Raw genomic sequence first — 22,398 nt, 5'->3', positions numbered from 1 at the left:
GCAGTATATAAATGGTTAAATAAATAAATATATACTGCTAATCTACAATTCTTAGTGGTTTACAAAGTTCACACATAAAATGTATAATAATACATAAATTTCATAAAACATACAAAATCAATAATACACATCAATCAGATCTTAGACAGTTTACAACTTTGGAATGCCTGGGAAAACAAATATGTTTTTAAAGATTTTCTAAAATTATTCAAAGATTTAGTTATTTTTCAATTCTTTGGAAGTACATTCCATAACTGAGGTTCCACAACCATAGAGATTGATTCTCTATACATAAGAACATAAGATTTTCCACTGCTGGGTCAGACCAGTGGTCCATCGTGCCCAGCAGTCCGCTCATGCGGCGGCCCTTAGGTCAAAGACCAGTGCCCTATTTGAGTATAGCCTTTCTTGCATATGTTCTGTTCCAGTAGGAACTTATCCAACTTTGTCTTATTTGCTTGAAATCTGGGACATCAAGTAGTGCCTGATTACCTGAGTGCAAACGTTGTCCAGGTACATGAATTTTCAAGGTAGCAGCAAGGCAGAAATGTTGTTGATTATGAAGAATTTTAAAGATTAAAGTCAAAATCTTAAATGGAATACGCCAATGAACAGGCAACCAGCGTAGTCTCAGGAGTGGCCCCTGCACTCTGGAATTTACTCCCAGAAGACTACATCTATCTCCAGACTTCCACTACTTCAGGAAGCAGGTAAAAGCCTGGCTCTTCACTCAAGTCTTTAAATACTTGGAGAGACCTCCCAAGAAATAGACTTGAGAGTTATGATCGACAAGTCAAAGCCGACCACGCAATGTGTGGCGGTGGCGAAAAGGGCAAACAGAATGCTAGGAATGATAAAGAAGGGGATCACGAACAAATCGGAGAAGGTTATCATGCTGCTGTACCGAGCCATGGTGCGCCACCTGGAATACTGCGTCCAGCACTGGTCGCCGTACATGAAGACGGACACGGTACTACTCGAAAGGGTCCAGAGAAAAGCAACTAAAATGGTTAAGGGGCTGGAGGAATTGCCGTACAGTGAGAGATTGGAGAAACTGGGCCTCTTCTCCCTTGAAAAGAGGAGACTGAGAGGGGACATGATCGAAACGTTCAAGATAATGAAGGGAATAGACTTAGTAGTTAAAAACAGGTTGTTCACCCTTTCCAAGGTAGAGAGAACGAGAGGGCATCTCTATTTTATTTTTTCATTACTCTATTAATTGTCATTTTTCTAGGTACTTTAGTTAGATTGTGAGCCTTCGGGACAGTAAGGGAATATCTAAGTACCTATTTTACTTATAATTTTAATGTACCCTATTGTCTATTTTTTCTGTAAACAGCTTAGAATCCTAACGGAGTTTAGCGGTATATAAGAAATAAATTACAAATTGCATTACATTACACTCTCTAAAGTTAAAAGGGGACAGATTCCATACAAACGTAAAGAAGTTCTTCTTCACCCAGAGAGTGGTAGAAAACTGGAACGCTCTTCCGGAGGCTGTTATAGGGGAAAACACCCTCCAGGGATTCAAGACAAAGACAAGTTCCTGCTGAACCGAAACGTATGCAGATAGGGCTGGTCTCAGGGCACTGTTCTTTGACCTGGGGGCCACCGCGGAAGCGGACTGCTGGGCACGATGGACCACTGGTCTGACCCAGCAGCGGCAATTCTTATGTTCTTATGCAATAGATAGGATGATTGACTATACACTCATTCTGCACGAGGACTACCTTGTCACGCATACTAACCAAATCAGTTTCTTATACCTTGTTTAACTGTATAAACAACTTGCCTTGAGTTTATCCTCTCATCTGTTTATTCCAAAGCATACTGTACCACGTATCTTGTCCCCATCTGATATTTACATTTGGTCTCTCGGATATAGGATAAGCTGTATTATAGAAAAGCATTAGCGTCATATCTATGTTATGTGAGTGTTCTGATTTGTGCTTATTAGATGCTTCATAAATGTTATGTCTCCCTTTTAGTATGTATTACAGTGGTGCCTCGCACAGCGAACGCCTCGCACAGCGAACGCTGCGCACAACGAACTTTATGTCTTGATTCGTACAACGGACTTCGTTTCACACAACGAAGTCCGGGGTTCCTGCGGGGTTGGATCGCAGCGGGGTTGGTCGAGCCGCGAGGGTAGTCTCCTTCTCCTTACCTGCCCTGTCGCAGCACACAGCCGAACGGAAATCTTCCCGATGTCAGCGCTGACGTCGGAGGGAGGGCTTAAGCAAAGCCCTCCCTTCCTCCGACGTCAGCGCTGACATCAGGAAGACTTCCGTTCGGCTGTGTGCGGCTGCGGCAGGGCAGGTAGGAAGAAGGCAATGGCGAACGAAAGAGGGGGGAGGGGGCGGTCCGCCCCGAAGAATGTGCACAGCTGGTCAGGTCCCCCGATCGACCGACAACAGGCCCGGCCGACAAACCTCCCTGCCCTGTAGCCGCGAATCTAAATTACCTCTTACAGCAGCTTCAATAATCCAGCTGCTGTAAGAAGGTAATTTAGATTCGCGGCTACAGGACAGGGAGATTTGTCCGACCGGGCCTGTTCTGTTGTCGGTCGGGTGCAAAAGCGCCACAAAGGTGGAGGCAGGGAGGGAGGAAAGGTGGAGTGGAGAAGAAAAGACGCTTAAGGGGGGAGAAGGCCGCTGAAAGCACATGTTGGAGCAGGGGATGAGAGGGAGGGAGAGAAGGGGAAATATTGGACAAGGGCAGAAGGGATGCTAAATCATAGGGTGACAGGCAGAGAGAACAACAGGAAAAAGAGTGGAAGCAATCTTGAACCCTGAGGGTGAGGGCAGAGAGAGGTGGTGAGATGATTGATCATGGGGAGAGGGACAAAAGGGAATAGAGATGGGATAGGAAGATAGTGGAAGTAAAAGGACAGGGAGATGTATGTTTTTAGATGTATCTAAATAAAAATAATAACAAAAAATTAATCTTTTTTATGTCATCTTAGCATATTTTATGCTGCAGAACGAATTATTTTTTTTTACATGTATTCCTATGGGAAAACGCGTTTCACATAACGAACGTTTCACATAACAAACTTGCTCCTGGAACCAATTAAGTTCGTTGTGTGAGGCACCACTGTATATCTCTTTTATTTGAATTTCAGTGCTGTTAATAAGTATATTTTTGAAACTGTTTCATGGTAGTCCAGTTCTTAAGTTTCAATTTACTGATTTTATCTCTGCCTCGTTCATTGTATTTATGTTTATATTTAGTCTCTTTACTGCTGTTAACAAAATTGTAAGTTTCATGTTGAATTATACCTGCTGTACACCACAATGGGTGAATCTCTTCATAAAAGCAATCAATAAATCTCAATAAAATAAATATCAGAACTAGGGATGGGCTATAGTTTGCAATTGCATATCCCATGTCATTGCATGTCATTAATAAATGAAATATATAGAGAAAATCTCCCTGAACCCCAAAAAACATAGGGTGAGGGGGAGAGACAGCCCAAACCACACACCACCACAGTAAGGAATGTTAATAATAGTGGAAGGGGGGCCCTCAGTCACACAGCCTGCAGTGGGGACATGCCCCTAGAGCTCCAGTTGTCACATGCATACACCCAAAGGGGTGTTATCTGTGAAACATCCCTGGGCACCCTTCGTGTGAATTTTAGTGATAAACCAATACACAACCATGTGTTAAAAGTGAAAACAATAAATAAGGCTGTCTCTACCCCTCATCCAGGGGGAAAAAAGAGCAGTGTCCATGATCAGCAATGCAAACAAACGTCTACTGGAGGTACTTAGCTTCTCTGTAGTAAACTAGCCAGCAAGAGACCAAGTTCGTAAATGAAAAGCAGTTTGTTTGACTATATGAGATGATGCACTCTTAATGATACTCACCCTGAAATGAAAATGAGGACTAAACAAACAAAACAACGCTGCAACGGACCAGGGAAATGAAATGAAACTAACATTTTGGGAGCCTCAGTCCTAACCAGAATCTGCATACATACGAGGTCTGACAAGTAAGTTCACGAACTTGCCTCTGTGCGCTTACGTTGACAGCACTGTACAAACAACTCAGTAAAGTTTCATAACCTTGGTATATCAGTGTCTCACAGCTGTGTTCGTGTCGATGTGTGGTGGTGTCTTGCTGAATTGCGTTATTGTTGTTGCATATTTTTGTGTGCCGTTGTGAGAATGGCGGAGCTTGAATTAGAGCAACGAACAAACATCAATCCCCTTTTTTACGAAACTGCAACAACAGTTTCTTGCGCGGGGAGCCGCGCTGCTCCCGACGCTCATAGGAACTCAATGAGAATCGGGAGCAGCGCAGGCCATTCAGCGCGGCTCCCCGCGCTAGCAACTGCTATTGCAGTTTTGTAAAAGGAGGCCTAAGTTTCTTGTTAAACTTGACAAGAGTAGGTCTATTGTCAGCCCTGTTTTGGGCTAGAACATAGCCTGTGTGTCTGGATAGCTAGGAGATAAGGATGTGCCTGGGAAAAAAATGTTTGCTTTTGGTTCATTTAGGTAATTTTTTCCAGTTCATTTCACACATTTTTTTTTTTTTTTTAAATAACAGGCATTAAAACTTCATAAAACACATTAAAGTGATTTTAACACACACTGTTGCATCCATATTTAAATTCCTCTGTTTTAAACGCCAGCTACAGCCTTTAAATTATTCATAGATTTTCTATCTGGATAACGAGTGGCACTGCCTATCTGGGTAGAGAAGTGAGTGATGCTGCTTTGGACCGTGGTGGTATTCAAACTGCTAACCGGATAAAGACAGGACAGCAGTTTTCCTGGCCTAGTTATCACAATAGCGGTTTGAATATTGCCACTCTCCCTATGACTTGTCAGCTCTGCTCTTGTTCTGTCTAAGCATTCACCACCCTGATAGTGTCTTAGCAGTCTTTAAGGATACCCAGCAGCAGCAATATCCTGATAGAGATGCCGAACATCTATGGCCAGTGCCGGCTAAGCCATTTATCCAGGTAGCAGCTAAATCGCCTTCATTACTTTATATATCTTAGGATTGCTAATGAGCAGAACATGAGGGATGTAAGCTGATGAATTTGTATCGCTGCTGGGAGATGATGTACTGCATTTTCAGTACTGTAGTTTAACACGGCTTTGTTATGCTGCAAAGATCATCAGTAAGAGGCAAGATATTTAGAGTGGATTTCAGATCAGTGGGAGTTGGTAGAGCTGAGGAGGAAGAGACACCAGGAATACCAGGGAGTAGTGGCACTGATGCAAACTGTAGGCAACATTTAACTTAATTCATAGGCTTTGGAAAAACAAATCTGTGTTTATTAATGTAACTAAAAAAAGAAATTAAATGAGAATATGTGAATATCAAATTGGCATCCATGCCTCTACCCAACCTGAATAGAGAAGGGTTTACCCTCCCACTATTATGCACTGGTTGACTCTGCTTTCTGACAAAGATGCAGACCTCCGACCTTAGAGTCTGTGCCCTCCCGCAGCCTATCCCATTCCCTGAAAAGTCTCACAAATGGAAAGAAAAACCAAACACGAGCAGAAAAGACAGGATCCTACCATCTCGCTTGTAGAGAGACAACCGAGGAATTGGAGAACAGCCCAGAGAGATGGGAGGTGGAGCAAAATAATGCTAATGAGGCTCTCTTCAAGAATTCTCACAGTAATAGGTTTGATTACCCAAAAATTCAGGAAGAATGTTCCATATTTTCATGGAACACTAAAAAGATATTTTGGCTATGTTTCATCCTATAACAAGCCTCATTAAGTTTTCAGGAGTTATATATTATCTACCTAATTTTATTTACAGTGTTCAAAACTATGCATGCAAATTTGGGCATGTGAGCAATTTAATTGCTTAAATAAATTAGTAACAATAATTGGGCAGTAATAATCAATTATTGGTATTAATTGGCAACAATTGGAATTTGTACATGCATCTTTATAGTCACAATTGTACAAAGATCAGGGCAGGATTAATTCATCGAGGGTCCCTAGGCACCCAAGTATACTGCGCCCCCTGCCCTGCCCCACCCCGCCCCACCCCACCCCACCATGCATCCAGGCGGAAACAGGAAGCTGCGTCAGAGGGAAGCTTTGGGCAAGCAGCACCGCTTGCATAATTACAGTTCCCGTTGCCTTTCTTATCCACGTTGCTTGCTTGTCCTACTTTCCGTTGATGGGGGGGCGCGTTGCCGATCGGGGGGGGGGGGGGCGTGTTGGCAATTGATGCTGGAGGGGCCCATCGCTGTATGGTAAAAACAATGCTGATGCCCTCCTTCATCGGGCCCCCCTGACCATTTCGGGCCCTAGGCATATGCCTACTTGGCATATTGGTTAATCCTGCCCTGACAAAGATGCACGCTTAAATTCTGCATGAATCTGAAAAGGAGGCATGGGCAGGTCATAGTGTTTCTAGGATTTGTGTGCATAGTGTTATAGAATTCAGAGGATCTGTACCTAATTTAGGAATGGGGATTTAAACCAGGGTTCAGTTGGTGTGGGTGTGGATCCCAGCGCCAACGAGGTTGAGACATCTACCTGGCTGTGACTTACTTGTGCTTCTCTTTTTTGCCATTTCCTCCAAGCCCTTGCTACACCACTGACCTCCAGATTATCATGGAGGATACTGTTGTATCCTCGGCCCGGACCAAAGCTAGCCCCGTTCCCTGAGTGATGTCATTTAGGGACACAGGATATAAACATCGAGGCAACGCACCAGAGGCAGTGTAGTACCTCCGTGTCACGCCGACAAAGGAGCTCATTAGGGGTGCTCCTTTGGGGGACTGGGACTTTCGTCCTGTGTCTGAGTGACATGTGTGTTATGAGATAAGGGATGGAAATTAAAGCTATCGAGGTGGGGGAGGGGGGGCGGCGATATGGTTTATTACATATGAAAGGAAGGAGATCACAGCGTGGGAGGAAAGGTTATTTGCGAGAAATTCCCTTATTGGATATGGGAGATTTAGGGGTGTTGAAATTAGTTAGTTAATGCTAGATCAGTGCAGAATAAGACAGTTATAATTTCAGATGTGTTAGAGGGTGAAAAATTCATTATTTTTTGTATTACAGTCTTGGCTTTTGAAATCTGATGTTGTCCTGCGGGGTATGGATGGGAGTAGAGCTGTAGAAAATATCGGAGAGGTGGTAGATGTATAATTTTCTACAGAGAGAGATTGAAATAGCAGACCATATGTGTGGATATGAAAGATTTTGGAGAGGTAATTGTAGTTAAAGGTCAATATTTTTAAATATTTGTTTGGTTTATAGTCCTTCTGGCTGTATGGTGCATGATTGCTCTTCATTTTTAGAATTTCTCTTGAGCTTATCGATTGATTTGGAAAAGACTTGTGTGTTAGGAGATTTTAACATCCTGATGAATTATCAGGATGGAGGAGATGGGCAGGATAATGTGTTCTGTCAAACACTAGAAGTATGCTCCTTGTGAAAGATGGTTCATTTTGCAACGCACGCAGCAGGAAATACATTGGACCTGATTTTATTAGGATAGGATTTACAGGAGAGTTTATGTCAGTTACCAGTAGGAAGGGAAATCAGATGATCTGATCACCTGATGATTAGTTTTGAATTTAAACATCATAGTAGACATGAACAGCAAACAGATACTGAACAAATAATCATTAGGCCACAGTTTGAGATTGTAGACTTAAGAAGCATTTTTGGATCTACTCTGAGGGTGAGTGAAGGAGATGATCTAGGTCAGGGGTGTCCAACCTTTTGGCTTCCCTGGGCCGCATTGGCTGAAATTTGTTTTCTGGGGCCGCGCAAAAACTGCAGCAAGACAGAGGAGGGAGCCAGCAAGACGGTAAACACCTGGGGGCAGCAGAGGAAAACACTGTATCGCCCTCGACCGGGGCCACACAAAATACTTCACGGGCCGCAGGTTGGAAACTCCTGGATTACACTAAGAAGTCTAGTAAATCCAAAGCCTCAGCTGCTCCTTGGGCTGACATCACATGTATAGATAAAAAAGCTCATTAAATTATAATCTTGGATCCAAATAGTGGACTTGAGAAAAATTAGCTATTTTCTTCTTTATTTTTTCTTTGATTTGAATTAGACTATATTATTCTTTTCTGTGTACGTGTTTTGCTTGATATACATTACATTACATTCGAGATTTCTATTCCGCCATTACCTTGCAATTCAAGGCGGATTACATAAAGAGTTATAAATGGAGGGTTACAAAAGTAAGATCACATGTCACTTCCAAGAGTGGATCAGGTAGTATCAGTGGGTTAGGGAGAAGATTGGAAGAAGGAAGGTAGTTGTGGTATTAAGCCTTTTTCAGAGATTTCTTGGAGTATAGTTTTTATTTCCTTTCTGAACATCTTGTAGTCTGGGGTTGTTATCAGTAGATTGGCGATTTGGTTATCTAATTTTGCTGCTTGAGTGGCTAGTGGGCCATCGTATAGTTTTTTCCATTTTACTTCTTTGAATGGGTGTGTGTGAATGGAGTGTGTGTTTTTCTATGTCTGGTTGAGGTAGTTAGAATGAAAAGTTATAAATAAATAAAAACTTGGTAGCACTATCTGTTCAGTAAATCCCCAAATTTCCTTAAGATATCTCTTTACAGAACTGTATTTTGTCAGTTTTTTATGTGTTAAAAATGCCAATAGCTATTATCTTTGAAGTCCTTATTAACAAAGTGCCAAACCTCTACCATAAAAGATTTGACACCAAATTTCCCAAAGCCTTGTTTTATGACCAACTGAAAAGTGGGCACAGATTATAGGGAAAGCCACTTCTTAAAAGGATGAATGTGTTAACGGACTTCCGGTGACGTCATGAAGTTGAGCAAACACTGAACAGCCCTGCTCCCTTCCTCAAGTCTCCTAAAACCTTCAAATTAACTGCGATTCAGTACCAAATTGGACACTCACCACTTCTATTCACTGTTCCTGTGGCCCCGTAGCCAATTGAGCTTGCTTGGTTGTTTCTATGGCCTCCAAACTGGTGCACTGGGAGCAAGATCATGGTAAGCATGCAGAATCCAAGATGTTGGCAGAGTTGAATTCACCCAGTCCTTTGATCTGCTCCATGTGGACAGTAGAGATAATCGTAGAGGTTACAGTGGCTGTGGAGGCAGCGATTGATAAAAAGCCCCAACAGTTTTTTGACAAGATTAATTCCAACCATGATGGTATGGGCCTAGAACTCGACAGTACTCAGAGAGCCAAGTGAATGCCTTGGAAGGTCAGATACGACCATCGTAGGATCACTGTAGTCAATTGGAAAAGCATATAGTAGCATTTTGACACAGAAGATGGATGACTTGGAGAACTGTGCTCCGAGGAATAATTTGCTTCTAGTGTGTATCCTGGAGTGGATCTTGGATGCGGAGCTTGTGGGATTCTTGGAGACCTGGATCCCCCAATCTTTACAACTCGACCCCCTTCATGGGCATTTCTGGATGAAACGTGCGCACAGGTTGGGACCAAAGGGCCCAGAGGGCTTTTGGCCCCATGTTGTCATCTTTAAGGTCTTGAACTTAAGGTCTGCCATTTTGCAAGCCTTTCAGCTACCTTTTACCCAGATATACAAGAAACAAGTTGAAGAAAAGAGAGGGGGAGTGTGATCACTTCAGACCCTCCGAGTCCTAATCTCATACAACATCCTAGCAGACCAGTGTGCAGGCTAGAAACAGGCTGCACTGAAGGCTCTCTACTTTTCTTTCTTTTTCTTCCAATATCTTTAATCAGCCTACTCTCAAGAGTAGAAGAGGAGGACAGTAGAGCCCGATTGAACCCAGGATCTTTGGTTTCTGCCGAAACCAAATCAAAGACCAAAATTGGTCACTTGGTTTTAGCAGAAACCAAAACCATAAACAAACCTGCCCCTGCTCTGACCAAAAAAGTCCCCCTCCCAAGCCTACTCTCTTACCCCTAGTGGCAGCCTCGCACTCTTTTCATCCTTCCATCCCATCTGATCATCCGAAGGCCCTTCCTGGTCCTTACTTAGGAAACCTTGATGGTTCGGTGGATTCTATAGGGGCAGAAACAAACCCTACTTGTTCCTACCCCATACCGCTGTTCCAATGAAATGCCTGCCAAGACTACTCTGGAAGATCATGGCAGCCATTTTGTGAATGTAACCAGCATGGGCAGGAGACTTGCAAGACTGCCACGAGATGTCTTGGCAACCATTGCATCAGAGCAGTGGCACAGGGCAGGAATGAGTGCGGTTCGTTCTTGCCTCTGAAAAGGCCACTATAGTACTAGGTTTTCCTAAGATAGGCCTTGGGAAGGCCTACAAGTGATTGGGTAGGATGAGTTTTGGATTTTAGACAAAAATGCACATGCATTTTCAGTCAAAACCCAAACCTCAATTTTGGTCCAGTTTCAATGCCAAAATTGGAAAAAAAAATTCAGTCAGCCTCTAGAGGATAGAAGGGCACTGCAGCCACAACCCCACAAGGATTTAGGTGGAGGAAGGGATGGAGGGACCAGGCAACATTGGGTTTAGCACCCCTGGGCACTGTTGACTGACTGCCTCCTATTTTAGCATTTTAGTCTGTTCCCAAGGGGGGGAGGGGAGTAAATTGGCCCCAAAAGGCTATTCTATACAGTATCATCCTGACTTGGCTATGCTCCACTAGAAATTTGGGCCTACAGCCTTCCTAGGAGTGGCCTACTTATAGTTTGCTGCATCAAGTCGTATGTCTGCACCATTTGCTGACAGCAGAGAAATACTAATGAGCTAAAGCAATCCTAGCCCTTTATAAAGGGAATGTAGTCAGCAGCTCTGAGCTATTTTTCTCTGGCTCCATCTGCTAGCAGGGGGACATAATACACTCATCTGGACTGATCTTGCAAGGACAGTCTGAAATTCATATTCCTTTTGTTTTTATTTTGTTACTGTTTTATCGTATGCCTGTTAACCACTTAAGACACAGTAACGATTGATTTGCCATACATCAAATACAGTAAACTTTTTTTGGCCTGCTTTCTCTTTTCTCATAATGTCTGCTTTGTTTTCTTGATGTGACAGTATTTTCTAATTTATATTAAGAAAGGCAATAAGTCAACAGCTCTTAATCTCTCAACTGTCATTTCTATAATAATACTAAATTTCAATAACAATTGGAACCCAGCTTGTTGCTTTATATCTGCTTATTAAAACTGGCCTTAGAATATCTGGAAAGATGATGTAGGATTCAGATACAAGCTCATCAAAAGCTAGTGATTTTCTTGTGCCCAATAATTTAATTACTGCAGTCACCTCCAGCTGGAATAGATTGAAGCTAGGCATTCATTGGAAATCTATTTTTGGAATTTCTAAAGGTTTGAGAAATGCCTCAGCTCTATGTTTTATTCTTTAATAAAATCTCATAGAAGAGATCAAATTAAGTATCTCTTTAGCGTTTCTTAGAGGCCATTATTCAAAAGATCCAGGTGCCTAGATATGTAGAAATGAAAATATCTCTGCTGAGTGGCTTAAAAATAGGTAGGGTTAGAGCAAAACAAAGAAAGCTAAGCATTCAGCACTCATTTTGTGTAATAGCCACCTAACTTAAGTACTTACATTGAAATTAGATGACTTTCATCCCACAACTTAAGCATCTTGGTACAGCTGAAATTTTACCAAACTTTAGGTACCTAAAACAGAGTTGCACAGGGAAGATTAGGTACTTACCTTGATAATCTTCTTTCTAGTAGAAAGGCTTATTAGTCTTGACAAGTGGGTTGTGCTCCCCTACTCACAAGTTTGTGTAGAAGGCATCATCTACATTTTCAGCTCTTCTTCCTGTGACAATGCTCTGTGTACCTCAGTTCATACTAAAGCAACCAAGAAAGTAATACAAAGAAAGAAAAGAGAAGGGTATGGGGAATTTCTTGTCTGACCATAAAGAAAACTGATTAGAAAATGAACATAACATAAAACCATACCACAATACAACAGGCACTAACACTGAAGTACCAACCATAAACCCAAGTCAGGTAGACAGGAACTCTGTTCATGTATTTATTTATTTATTTTTACAAACAGGAAGAATTTTACCTGTGTGGCATTAGCCCCCCTACCAAGCCCCACAGAGGTATCCATCAAAAATTGCTTAGCTGTCCAGGATATTCAAACACTGTGGACCTTGGAGCAGCAGCAGATCAAGTGTAGGGCCAGCACACCTATATCTGAGACAGTAACCAAATTGTAAGAGAAGTCACTCTGTAAGGTTCAATAGAATGACCAAGATTTAATTCATATCTTCTCCTAACACCTAAGTCTCATAAACTTGAAATTTAATCTTAAGCTTTTAAGAGTTGAAGTATGAGCTCAAATAATAATTATCAGCATTTGGACTGACCCATATTGAACACTGCATTGATTGGTGGTAACTGCCTTCATGTCTCTGAGCAGAGTTCGATTAGGAGAAGATATAAATTAAATCTTGGTCATTCTATTGAACCTTACAGAGTGACTTCTCTTACAAATTGTATTATCCATTTGTAGTCACTCAACAGATAAGAATTGTTGAGCTTTCTTTGGCCCTTGAGTATTTTTTGACTGAGACAGTAACCAGGCAACCTGAAAATATGACAAGGAGAGATGTCCAGACCAACATGTCTTTCTACTAGAAAGAAGATTATAGAAATAAGTACCTAATCTTCCCTTCTAGTGCAAAAGCATATAAGTCTTGACCAGTGAGCCATACCAAAGCAGTCCTTCGAATCTAGAGCGAGATAAAGAAGCCTGCTATTAAAACACAAGACCCAAAAGTGGTGTCTGCATAAGCTGCCACATCCACTTCATAAAATTTAGTAAAAGTAATCTTGTCAGGTGGCACCACTCGGGACTCCACCCATGATGAAGCTACCCCCCCCCCCCGAAGAATGTTCTTGCAAAGAAAATGGTGACTGCTTACCGCACCCGACATACACTGAGGAAATAGCTGCCCAAATCCACCCTGCAACAGAAGCCTTAAAGACTGGCTTCCCTAAATGGCTATGATTAGCCAACACAAAGAGATGATCCGAAAGACAAAGGGATTTGTCACATCCAGGTACCAGATAACACCTCTGTGGACATCCCTTTTCTTTGAGCACGTTGAAAGAAAAGCGGGTAGCCGAACCTCCTGATTCACATGGAAGGCAGAAACAACCTTTGGAAGGAAAGAAGGTGCCATGGCACAGTAAAACTCCTGCCTTGGTGAATCGAAGAAAGGGTTCCCTGCACAACAGAGCTTGAAGCTCTGATACTCCTCTTGCTGAGAAAATACAGTCTTGATAATGAGACACATGAACGTTACTTACTCTAGAGTCTAAAGGCTCATAAGGAATCTTGCACAGGGAATGCAGATCAAGTTTAAGATTCCATGTTGGAAAAGGCTTCCACACCAGCAGTTTCAGCCTCATAGCTCCTTTCATAAATCTAATGACATTGGGATGAGAAGCCAGAGAAACATCCTCCAGACGACTTCTGAACATGACAGGCCTGTCACTTGAACCGTAAGAGAACTGACCACTAGCTCTTCTCCTAGCCCCTCATGAAGAAACACTAGAATGGCCAAAAAAGGAGCATGAAAAGGCTCAACTCCCTCTCTAGCACACCAACTCTGGAAAGACTTCCAATCCTTGGCATATGCTGCCACCATCACAGGATTCTTGGCTCTTAGAAGAGTAGTAACGACTACATCCAAATACCCCTTGTGCAATAATCCCACAAGCTCAAGAGCCATGCCATAAGACCAAAGCATCCCAAATCCTCGTACTGGACCTTCCTGGATGCAGCAGAAGCTTGAATCACTGAGCCATCTGAAGCCTGACCAGATCCACTTACCAGAAATGACACGGGCAATCCGGAGCGACTAGAATCACCAACCCCATACGATCCATTATCCTCCAAGTAGGAAAGATATACAACAGACCCGTCTGAGGGCAGGGCTGAACTAGAGTGTCCATGTCATCATTTCCTGGCTCACATCTTCGGCTGAAGCGAAGAGCTTTCTTGTTGACCACTGATGCCATCAGATCGAACACTGAAACCTCCAAGTGTTGTACAATCATGGAGAATGCCTTCCAGGACAGAGACCACTCCCCCGGATCCAGCATCTGTAGTTGGCTTACACATTGTCTACTCCTGGCACATGCGCTACTGACAGTGCTAGCAGGTGGGCTTCCACCCAATGGAACAACAGCCTGGCCTTCTCCATCAGTGAGGTATTCCTGGTCCCTCCTTGCCTGTTGACGTAAGCCACCACGTGGCATTGTCCCACAGCCTTGCATTTTAGGTTTGTAGGCACTGTAGTACCAACCAAATCGAGTGGAGCTCCAGTCTGTTGATGGACCATTTCCACTGGGAAGGCAACCACCAACCCTGAACTGGATGGCCCTTGCAATGCTTTCCCCAGCTAATGAGACTGGCATCTATTATCAGAATTACCCAGGAAGAAATGCAGAGGGGCAAACCAGGGATTCTGGCTTGAGCCACCACTGCATGCTGTAGTGTACCTCAAGTGTCCATGGCAGCACTATCTGTAGTGAGTGACTGTGGAGACCAGTGGGACAGCAAGGAATCCTAGAGAGGCTGAAGGTGAGCTCTCACTCAAGGGATGATCTCAGTGAATGCCACCATCAACCCCAGCACTTGCAGATAGAGCCAAGCTGCAAGCTGTTAAAGCCTCGAGAGCAAGGATATACTGAATTTGACATAGCAATTTCAGTTTGTGTGGCTCTGGAAGAAAAATACTGCCTTCCACCATGTCAAAGTGGACTCCAAGATACTTCAGTGACTGTGTCGGAACTAGATAATTCTTCCAGTAGTTGATCATCCAATCCTGATCTTGCAAGAGTTGAATAACTCGTGCTACTGGTAACTCGCAGGTATCTCTGGACAATGCCCAGATTAACCAATTGTCTAGGTATGGAAGAACCTGTATCCCCTCCTTGAATAGATGCGCTGCCACCACTACTATCACTTTGGTAAAGATTTGCCAGTCCAAAGGGAAGTGCTGTGAACTGGAAGTGCCACATTAGCATATGAAACAGCAGATATCTTATGTGAGCTGTAATGATGGGGAGACCCAGAAAAGCTAAAACCTCCCCCCGTGCTACCAAAAAAACGACCAAATGCACAGTTACCATGTAGAATTGAGGCATCCTGAGAGCTTTGACTGCCTTGAAATCCAGGATTGGTCTCAATTCTGCTGAGTTTTTCTTGGGCACAATGAAGTATATGGAGTATTAGCCCGAGCCAGACTCCACGAATGACACCTGTTGCATGGCCTGCAGAGCTAAGAGCTGCTTTACCTTTGCTCAAACCTTTTCTTTCTCTGAGCGTCTACTGGGAGAGTCCACGAACAAATCTGGTAGAGGGGACGGGAATTTCAGTTTGTAGCCCTCCCAAATAATGTCCAATATCCACTGGCCTGAGCAAATTGCTGCTTAAGCCTCCCAGTGGGCAGATAACTGCCCCCCAACCTGGAGTAGATCAGCCTCTCTCCTGGCATCATTAAGACTTCTTGGGGGTACTAAAGAGCAAGAACTGTATTCTACTAACGCCATCTGAAGGTCTTGGAAAAATTCTGGGTGGTCTAGGACTGGAGCATAAATGTTAAGGAACACAAAGTTCAAAATGCCCATGCTAAAACACTCTCAGATCCCGTAATCGGCTTGGCCATAGATGCCGAAAAGGCCTTTGACCGAGTTGAATGGCCTTTTCTATTCCAAATTTTAAAGTGGTACAACTTTGGCCCGTTCTATACAGATTGGATTAAAACTTTATATCATCAACCCACAGCTCGCATTTTAATTAATAATTCTCTCTCCAACAAATTCTCCCTACATAGAGGCACTCACCAGGGCTGCCCTCTGTCGCCGCTGCTATTTAACTTAGCGTTGGAACCTCTCCTCTCTGCTATCCGACAATGCCCAACAATAACAGGAATTGAAACCACTTATTGTCATATCAAATTAGCAGCATACGCTGATGATGTCCTTCTCTTTATCCGAGATCCTGTTGCTTCCCTTCCCTCACTCGTTAATATTGTCTCTCATTACTCCAAGCTTTCTGGATACTCAGTTAACTGGGAAAAATCAGAAATTTTCCCTCTTAATGATCTCATTTACCCCTCAGATCTCGCCCAATTTCGCTTCACGTGGTCACACGGAGCTGTAAAATACTTGGGAGTGTTAATACATAAAGATCCGATTCAAACTCAAGATCTAAACATATCTAAAATTAAAAGTTTAGTTCTTAACACCCTGTCTCGTTGGTCTCCACTCTTCCTTTCATGGTGGGGCAGAATAGCTTCCATCAAAATGACCCTTACTCCTCAGATAAACTATACCCTCTCAATGCTTCCCTCCTTATGCAAGAAGAAATTTTTTCATTGGTTGAATAAGAAAATATCTGACTTTGTGTGGAATAACAAAAACCTCGTATTGCTCTCGACAAGCTGAAAGCCTCTAAAATTAATGGGGGTTTGAATGTACCAGATTTTCATTTTTATTATATCGCATCATTGGCCAAATATGGAGCCTATTGGATTATTAACCCTAGTACCCAAGACTCACCAACCTGGTTTGACCTGGAACGGTTTTTATGTGCACCATTACATGTTTCATGCTTGTTGACGGTGCCAGTGCCCAAACTTTTGAGAAAATATTCCTTATTGAGTGCAACGCAGCATGCCCTTCATATACTAGACGCAATCGCAGAGATTTCAATTAAAGACAGTCCACTCTTGTCCATTTGGAATAACCCCAAAATCCAAATCAATAGTAAATCTCTTTCATGGAAAAGGTGGCAGCGGGCTGGTTTGTGGTCTCTCCATCAGATAACCACTCTCACTTCGTTTGTTCCCTTTGTCACAATTTGCTCTACTTACTCATTGTCTCCTTCTGCTTACTCACAGTGGCTTTCTCTTACTAAGACGTTATCTTCTATGTCTATACGCTTTGATTATATGACATCCATTCACACTTTGTATCACTGGTCCACATTGGCTATATCAAAAGGTAAAGCGATATCTCTCTTTTATAGTATTCTAAGAGATCACTCTTTCACATTTTCCTCTCATTCCATGAAACATTGGGAATCTATGCTGACAACCTCACTTACTGATGTTGACTGGGAACTCTTCTGGTCCTCGACAAACCGACCTCTTTTATCATCCAGAGTCTCACAATCAATGTTCTTCATTATGTGGAATGTGGTATGGACACCCTTTCGGATGTGGAAAGCTAACCTAAAACAAGACTCTATATGTTGGAATTGTATGAAAGAAGCTGGGACTCTTGATCACATGCTTTTCCACTGTGCTAAAGTTCGTTCCTTTTGGACGTGCATTTGGGACACCATAAAGTCTATTACCAATTGTTCAGAAGAAATTTCCTTTGACATTATAATTCTCCGATCTCAACACCCTACAGTCTAACTGTCCTCCTAAACTCATTGATGCAATGTTTGTGACTGCCCTTATGCACATCTTGAAAAATTGGAAGTCCTCTTCATTACTAAACTATACCTTTTGGTGGAATTCTTTGAGCATGTATCATAAATTTGAATCATATGCTTATGAAAAGAAAAATATAATTCGACTTTCCAAAAGTTTGATACAATGTAAATCACCCTGGAAATTCCTAGACTCATATGTTCAATCTATTTCATAGACACTCCTCTCTTCTTCTTCTTCCTCTTCCTCTTCATTTTCTTTACCTTCATCTTTTTCCTCATTTTATTCTTTTTCTTTCTTCCTTTAATTTCTCTTTCCTCTTATCTTTTCTTTTATTATTTTTTCATGAACAGTCCTAGTACTTTAGATCTTTTAAAACGATTCAATTCTACATTGTACAATGTAACTGAATATTTGTTATACTAAATGTTTTGTTTTATTTTTTGATACCCTGTACTTGAACTGTTTCTTATATTTTTTCAAAAAACTCAATAAAAAATATTGAACTTAAAAAAAAAAAAAAAAAGACTTCTTGGGGGCCGCTGCCGGATATGAAGCAGAGCCCAAAGAGCATCTGGCTCCCCTGAAATGTTGCTGGGAAGTTGGAAAAGCTCTCTACGTTGAAGAGACTGTTGTGCTCTGAAGGAGCCTTGACCATCCCCGCCAGGGACTCGTGGTCTACTATCATGGAGGGACTTAGGCCACTGCTCTGCCATAAAGGCTATGAGATTTCCCTGGCCCTTCCCAAACAGCATCTGACTCTTAAAGGGTAGCCAACTGAGTGTGAATTTAGAGGCAGAGTTCCCAGCCCAGTGCCAAATTCAGAGCATTCTGTGGGCTGACAGAGAAGGCCAAGACCTTACTCATAACCCAAAACATGACAGAGAACTTCCACAACATAATCCATCACCAATAACAGAAACTGTGTGTTTGTGAGGGGTGGGAGGTGAGGGGTAGGCATACTTCTTCTCTGCAGGAGCATGACACAGGAAAGTATGATAGACGCGGGCCACGAATGAGGCTGCCGCCGCTATCAGCACCTATGCCAGCGCTTCAAACTGTCTTTTGCATGCCAAGTCCACTCTGCAGTCCCACACATCCTTGAGAACTCTCACTAGGTTGGGAAGTGTGGCGAGTGACTTGTGCTACCAAGGAATCCATCTTAGATGAAACAAAAAATGTCTGAAATTCCTAAGCTAGTGGGTACAATTTAGCCATGGTCCTTGCCACCTGCAGAGGACCCTCCGAGACATCACACTACTCCGTCAGTATCATGGCAGTATCCAGATGAGAAGGGAACCAGGTAGACTGTGGCTTAGCGCTGCTCATAATTGCTTTCTGAATAGCAGCATTCTGAGAAACCTACATGTAGAATGCACAAGGATTCTGCAATAGCATCCAGCTGTTTTACATGGTCTAAGTCACAATGTCCAACTTTCGGTTATACATGCTGTACGACTAAGTCTAAGCCAGCCACGTCCTGCCCAACTTCCGCCCTCGACACTCCTCCCGAAATGCTCTGTTTAGCTCTGGTCATTCAGCGGCACTATGAAGGCCTAGGTCATTTAGAAATACGTCCAAAACCCTTTTTTAGTATCGGCACTTGGACATATTTGAGAAATGTTCGTCCAAGTGCCGACTTAGGCTGGTGTTTGGATGTTTTTCTCTTTTGATTATGAGCCCCCTAGTGTATAGGGACACAACAGAAACTAGCTTTTAAGAGAAGAACTAAGACCAAGTCAGTTTGAACTAGCTGAAAAGCAAGGTTTATTGCAACTTATGAATATTAATATTGGCTTGCTGTTCAAAAGTATATTACCTATAACAGTATCCCGTCTAGCAGAGGCATCTGTCTTTGGAGTATGCCCCCTTGTTTGTGTCTCTATCTATTGTTACTTATGTGCTGTGATAGATGAAAGGGATCTTTTCCAGATAAGCCCTGCCAAAAAGTTAACCCCCGCCACCCAAAAAATTATAAAAAAGAGGCGCGATCTGTAGAAAGTAAAGTGGGGGGGGGGGGTTCCCCCCCACACACCCCCGTCGGAGCCCTTAAAAAAATGGTCGACAGTTTATCCTATTTTTTATAATGTTAAGAATTGAATACAATTAAAGCAGCTTCCATCACTCCACAAAATCATACCAACTTACCACCTCTACCTCAAAGAATAAAACAGCCCAGGAATAAATGGGTCACAGTAGGCTCAGGAAGACTGCGACATGCAACACAGAAACATCCACCTTCACTAATATTACCTCTACAGAATTCCTTCACTCCACTAGTACACTGCGATACTCAAGAAAACAGAAGGGAGGTGGGACTGGAACCAATGAAGGTAACTCAAGAGAACAAGCACACCCTAAGTACAAATAAAAAAGCCAAAAACAGAAAACTATTACTGTTGGGGGATTCCATCATCAGAGGCATTAACCTTGGAACACAGGGCGAGGAGACCAAAATAGTGAAATGTCTTCCAGGATCCTCAGCTACCAGGAGTTCCAGGCAAATACTGACTATAATTAAGGAAGAAACTAAGGATTTTAACATTGATGTTGTTATCCATCTGGGAACAAATGACCTGGCCAACAACTCCACACTTGCAGCACAGAAAGCTTTTCGGGAGCTTGGTGAGGGCGTGAAACCTTTTGTAAAGACTTTAGCTTTTTCTGAAATACTGCCTGCATATGGAAAGGGAGAGCAAAGAGTGAAAAACACAGAGGACTTTAATAGATAGCTCAGAGCCTGGTGTCATCAAGAAGGCTTCAGGTACATAGGAGGATGGGGAAATACATGGAAGGACAAGAAGCTATATTGCACTGATGGGCTACATATTACTACAGCAGGAAAAAGAAACCTTGCAGAGAAATTTAGACAATATTTTTCTAGGCATTTAAACTAGAAGGTGGGGGGTGGTGTATGTACGAAGGACAATTATAGAGACCACCCCCGGCAAAAGAAAAGATGTGATAGTAGTAAAGGCTGCAACATAAGCAATATCAGCAACTCATTTCTTAGTATTGCAACGGAAAGTGAAACGACACAAAAATCCATACAAAAAAGGAGATTATCGCTGAAAAATAGCTGGAAAGCGATGACCACAAATGCTCGCAGTCTAAGCAACAAAGTTCATGATCTGCAAGCCCTGATATTAGAGGCAGATCTAGATATTGTTGCTATCACAGAGACATGGTTCAGTGAATCACATGGATGGGATGCAAACATACCGGGATATAATCTTTTTAGGAAGGACAGAGATGGTCATAAAGGTGGAGGAGTAGCTCTCTATGTAAAGATCAATATCCAAGCGACCGAAATGCAAGGGACCTGGGGAGAGGAAGAAGCGATATGGATTGCTCTGAAAAGAGAAGATGGAACTTCTATCTACGTGGGTGTAGTCTACAGACCTCCGACTCAATCGCAGCAAATTGATAAGGATCTGATTGTGGATATCCAAAAGTTTGGAAGGAAAGAGGAGGTTCTGCTGTTGGGAGATTTCAACCTGCCGGATGCGGACTGGAATGTTCCGTCTGTGGAATCGGAAAGAAGTAGGGAAATTGTGGATGCCTTTCAAGAGGCTCTGCACAGACAAATGGTGACGGAACCCACAAGGGAAAAAGCGATATTGGATCTGGTCCTCACAAAATGGAGAGAGTATCTCTAATGTTCGAGTGGGTGCTCACCTGGGAAGTAGCGATCATCAAACGGTTTGGTTTGATATAACGGCTAAAGTGGAGAGCGGCCGCACGATACTTAAAGTCCTAGATTTCAAACGTACGGACTTTAATGCAATGGGAAAGTACCTGAAGAAAGAGCTGTTAGGATGGGAGGACATAAGAGAAGTGGAAAGACAGTGGTCTAAGCTGAAAGGAGCAATAAAAATGGCTACAGACCTTTATGTGAAGAAAATCAATAAAAACAAGAGAAAAAGGAAGCCGATATGGTTCTCCAACCTAGTGGCTGAGAAAATAAAGGCGAAAGAGTTGGCGTTCATGAAATATAAAAAAACCCAAGAAGAGGAGAGCAGAAAGGACTACAGGGTGAAACTGAAAGAAGCCAAGAGAGAGATACGTTTGGCGAAGGCACAGGCGGAAGATCAAATGGCTAAAAATGTAAAAAAGGGAGATAAAAATTTTTTCAGATATATTAGTGAAAGGAGGAAGATAAAAAATGGAATTGCTAGGCTAAAAGATGCTGGGAACAAATATGTGGAGAGTGATGAGGAGAAAGCAAATGTGCTAAACAAATACTTCTGTTCTGTGTTCACAGAAGAAAATCCTGGAGAAGGACCGAGATTGTCTGACAAAGTTACACGAGAAAATGGAGTAGATTCTGCGCCGTTCACGGAGGAGAGTGTTTATGAACAACTTGAAAAACTGAAGGTGGACAAAGCGATGGGACCAGACGGGATCCATCCCAGGATACTAAGGGAGCTCAGAGAGGTTCTGGCGAGACTTGTTCAACAAATCTCTGGAGACGGGAGTGATTCCTGGGGATTGGAGGAGAGCGGATGTGGTCCCTATTCATAAAAGTGGTCACAGGGATGAAGCAGGAAACTACAGGCCGGTGAGCCTCACTTCAGTTGTTGGAAAAATAATGGAAGTGTTGCTGAAAGAAAGGATAGTGTAATTCCTTGAATCTAATGGGTTAGAGGATCCGAGGCAACATGGCTTTACAAAAGGTAAATCGTGCCAAACGAAACTGATTGAATTTTTTGATTGGGTGACCAGAGAGCTGGATCGAGGACATATGCTAGATGTAATCTACTTGGATTTCAGCAAAGCCTTTGATACAGTTCCTCATAGGAGGCTGTTGAACAAACTTGAAGGGCTGAAGTTAGGACCCACAGTGGTGAACTTTGTCAGAAACTGGCTGTCGGACAGACGCCAGAGGGTGGTGGTTAATGGAAGTCGCTCGAAGGAAGGAAAGGTGACTAGTAGAGTCCCTCAGGGTTCGGTGCTGGGGCCAATCCTGTTCAATATGTTTGTGAGTGACATTGCTGAAGGGTT

General features: G+C 42.7%; 1 protein-coding gene across 5 annotated transcripts in view; it reads right to left on the bottom strand.

The window, feature by feature from the left end:
- LDHD (lactate dehydrogenase D) overlaps positions 1 to 22,398 on the bottom strand; it is a 158,023-nt gene that overhangs the window by 1,583 nt on the left and 134,042 nt on the right. The window contains exon 11 of one of the 5 annotated variants that reach the window (XM_033940925.1): positions 1,793 to 1,891. The exons of the other annotated variants lie outside the window; for them this stretch is intronic. Coding sequence (XP_033796816.1) covers positions 1,816 to 1,891 — 76 coding nt within the window. The 3' untranslated portion in view covers positions 1,793 to 1,815. The remainder of the gene's footprint in view (positions 1 to 1,792; positions 1,892 to 22,398) is intronic. 5 annotated transcript variants of the gene reach the window in all.

Source organism: Geotrypetes seraphini, chromosome 4 (assembly GCF_902459505.1).
Source record: "Geotrypetes seraphini chromosome 4, aGeoSer1.1, whole genome shotgun sequence".
Classification (NCBI taxonomy): Eukaryota; Metazoa; Chordata; class Amphibia; order Gymnophiona; family Dermophiidae; genus Geotrypetes; species Geotrypetes seraphini.
This window is presented reverse-complemented; position numbering and strand designations above follow the sequence as displayed.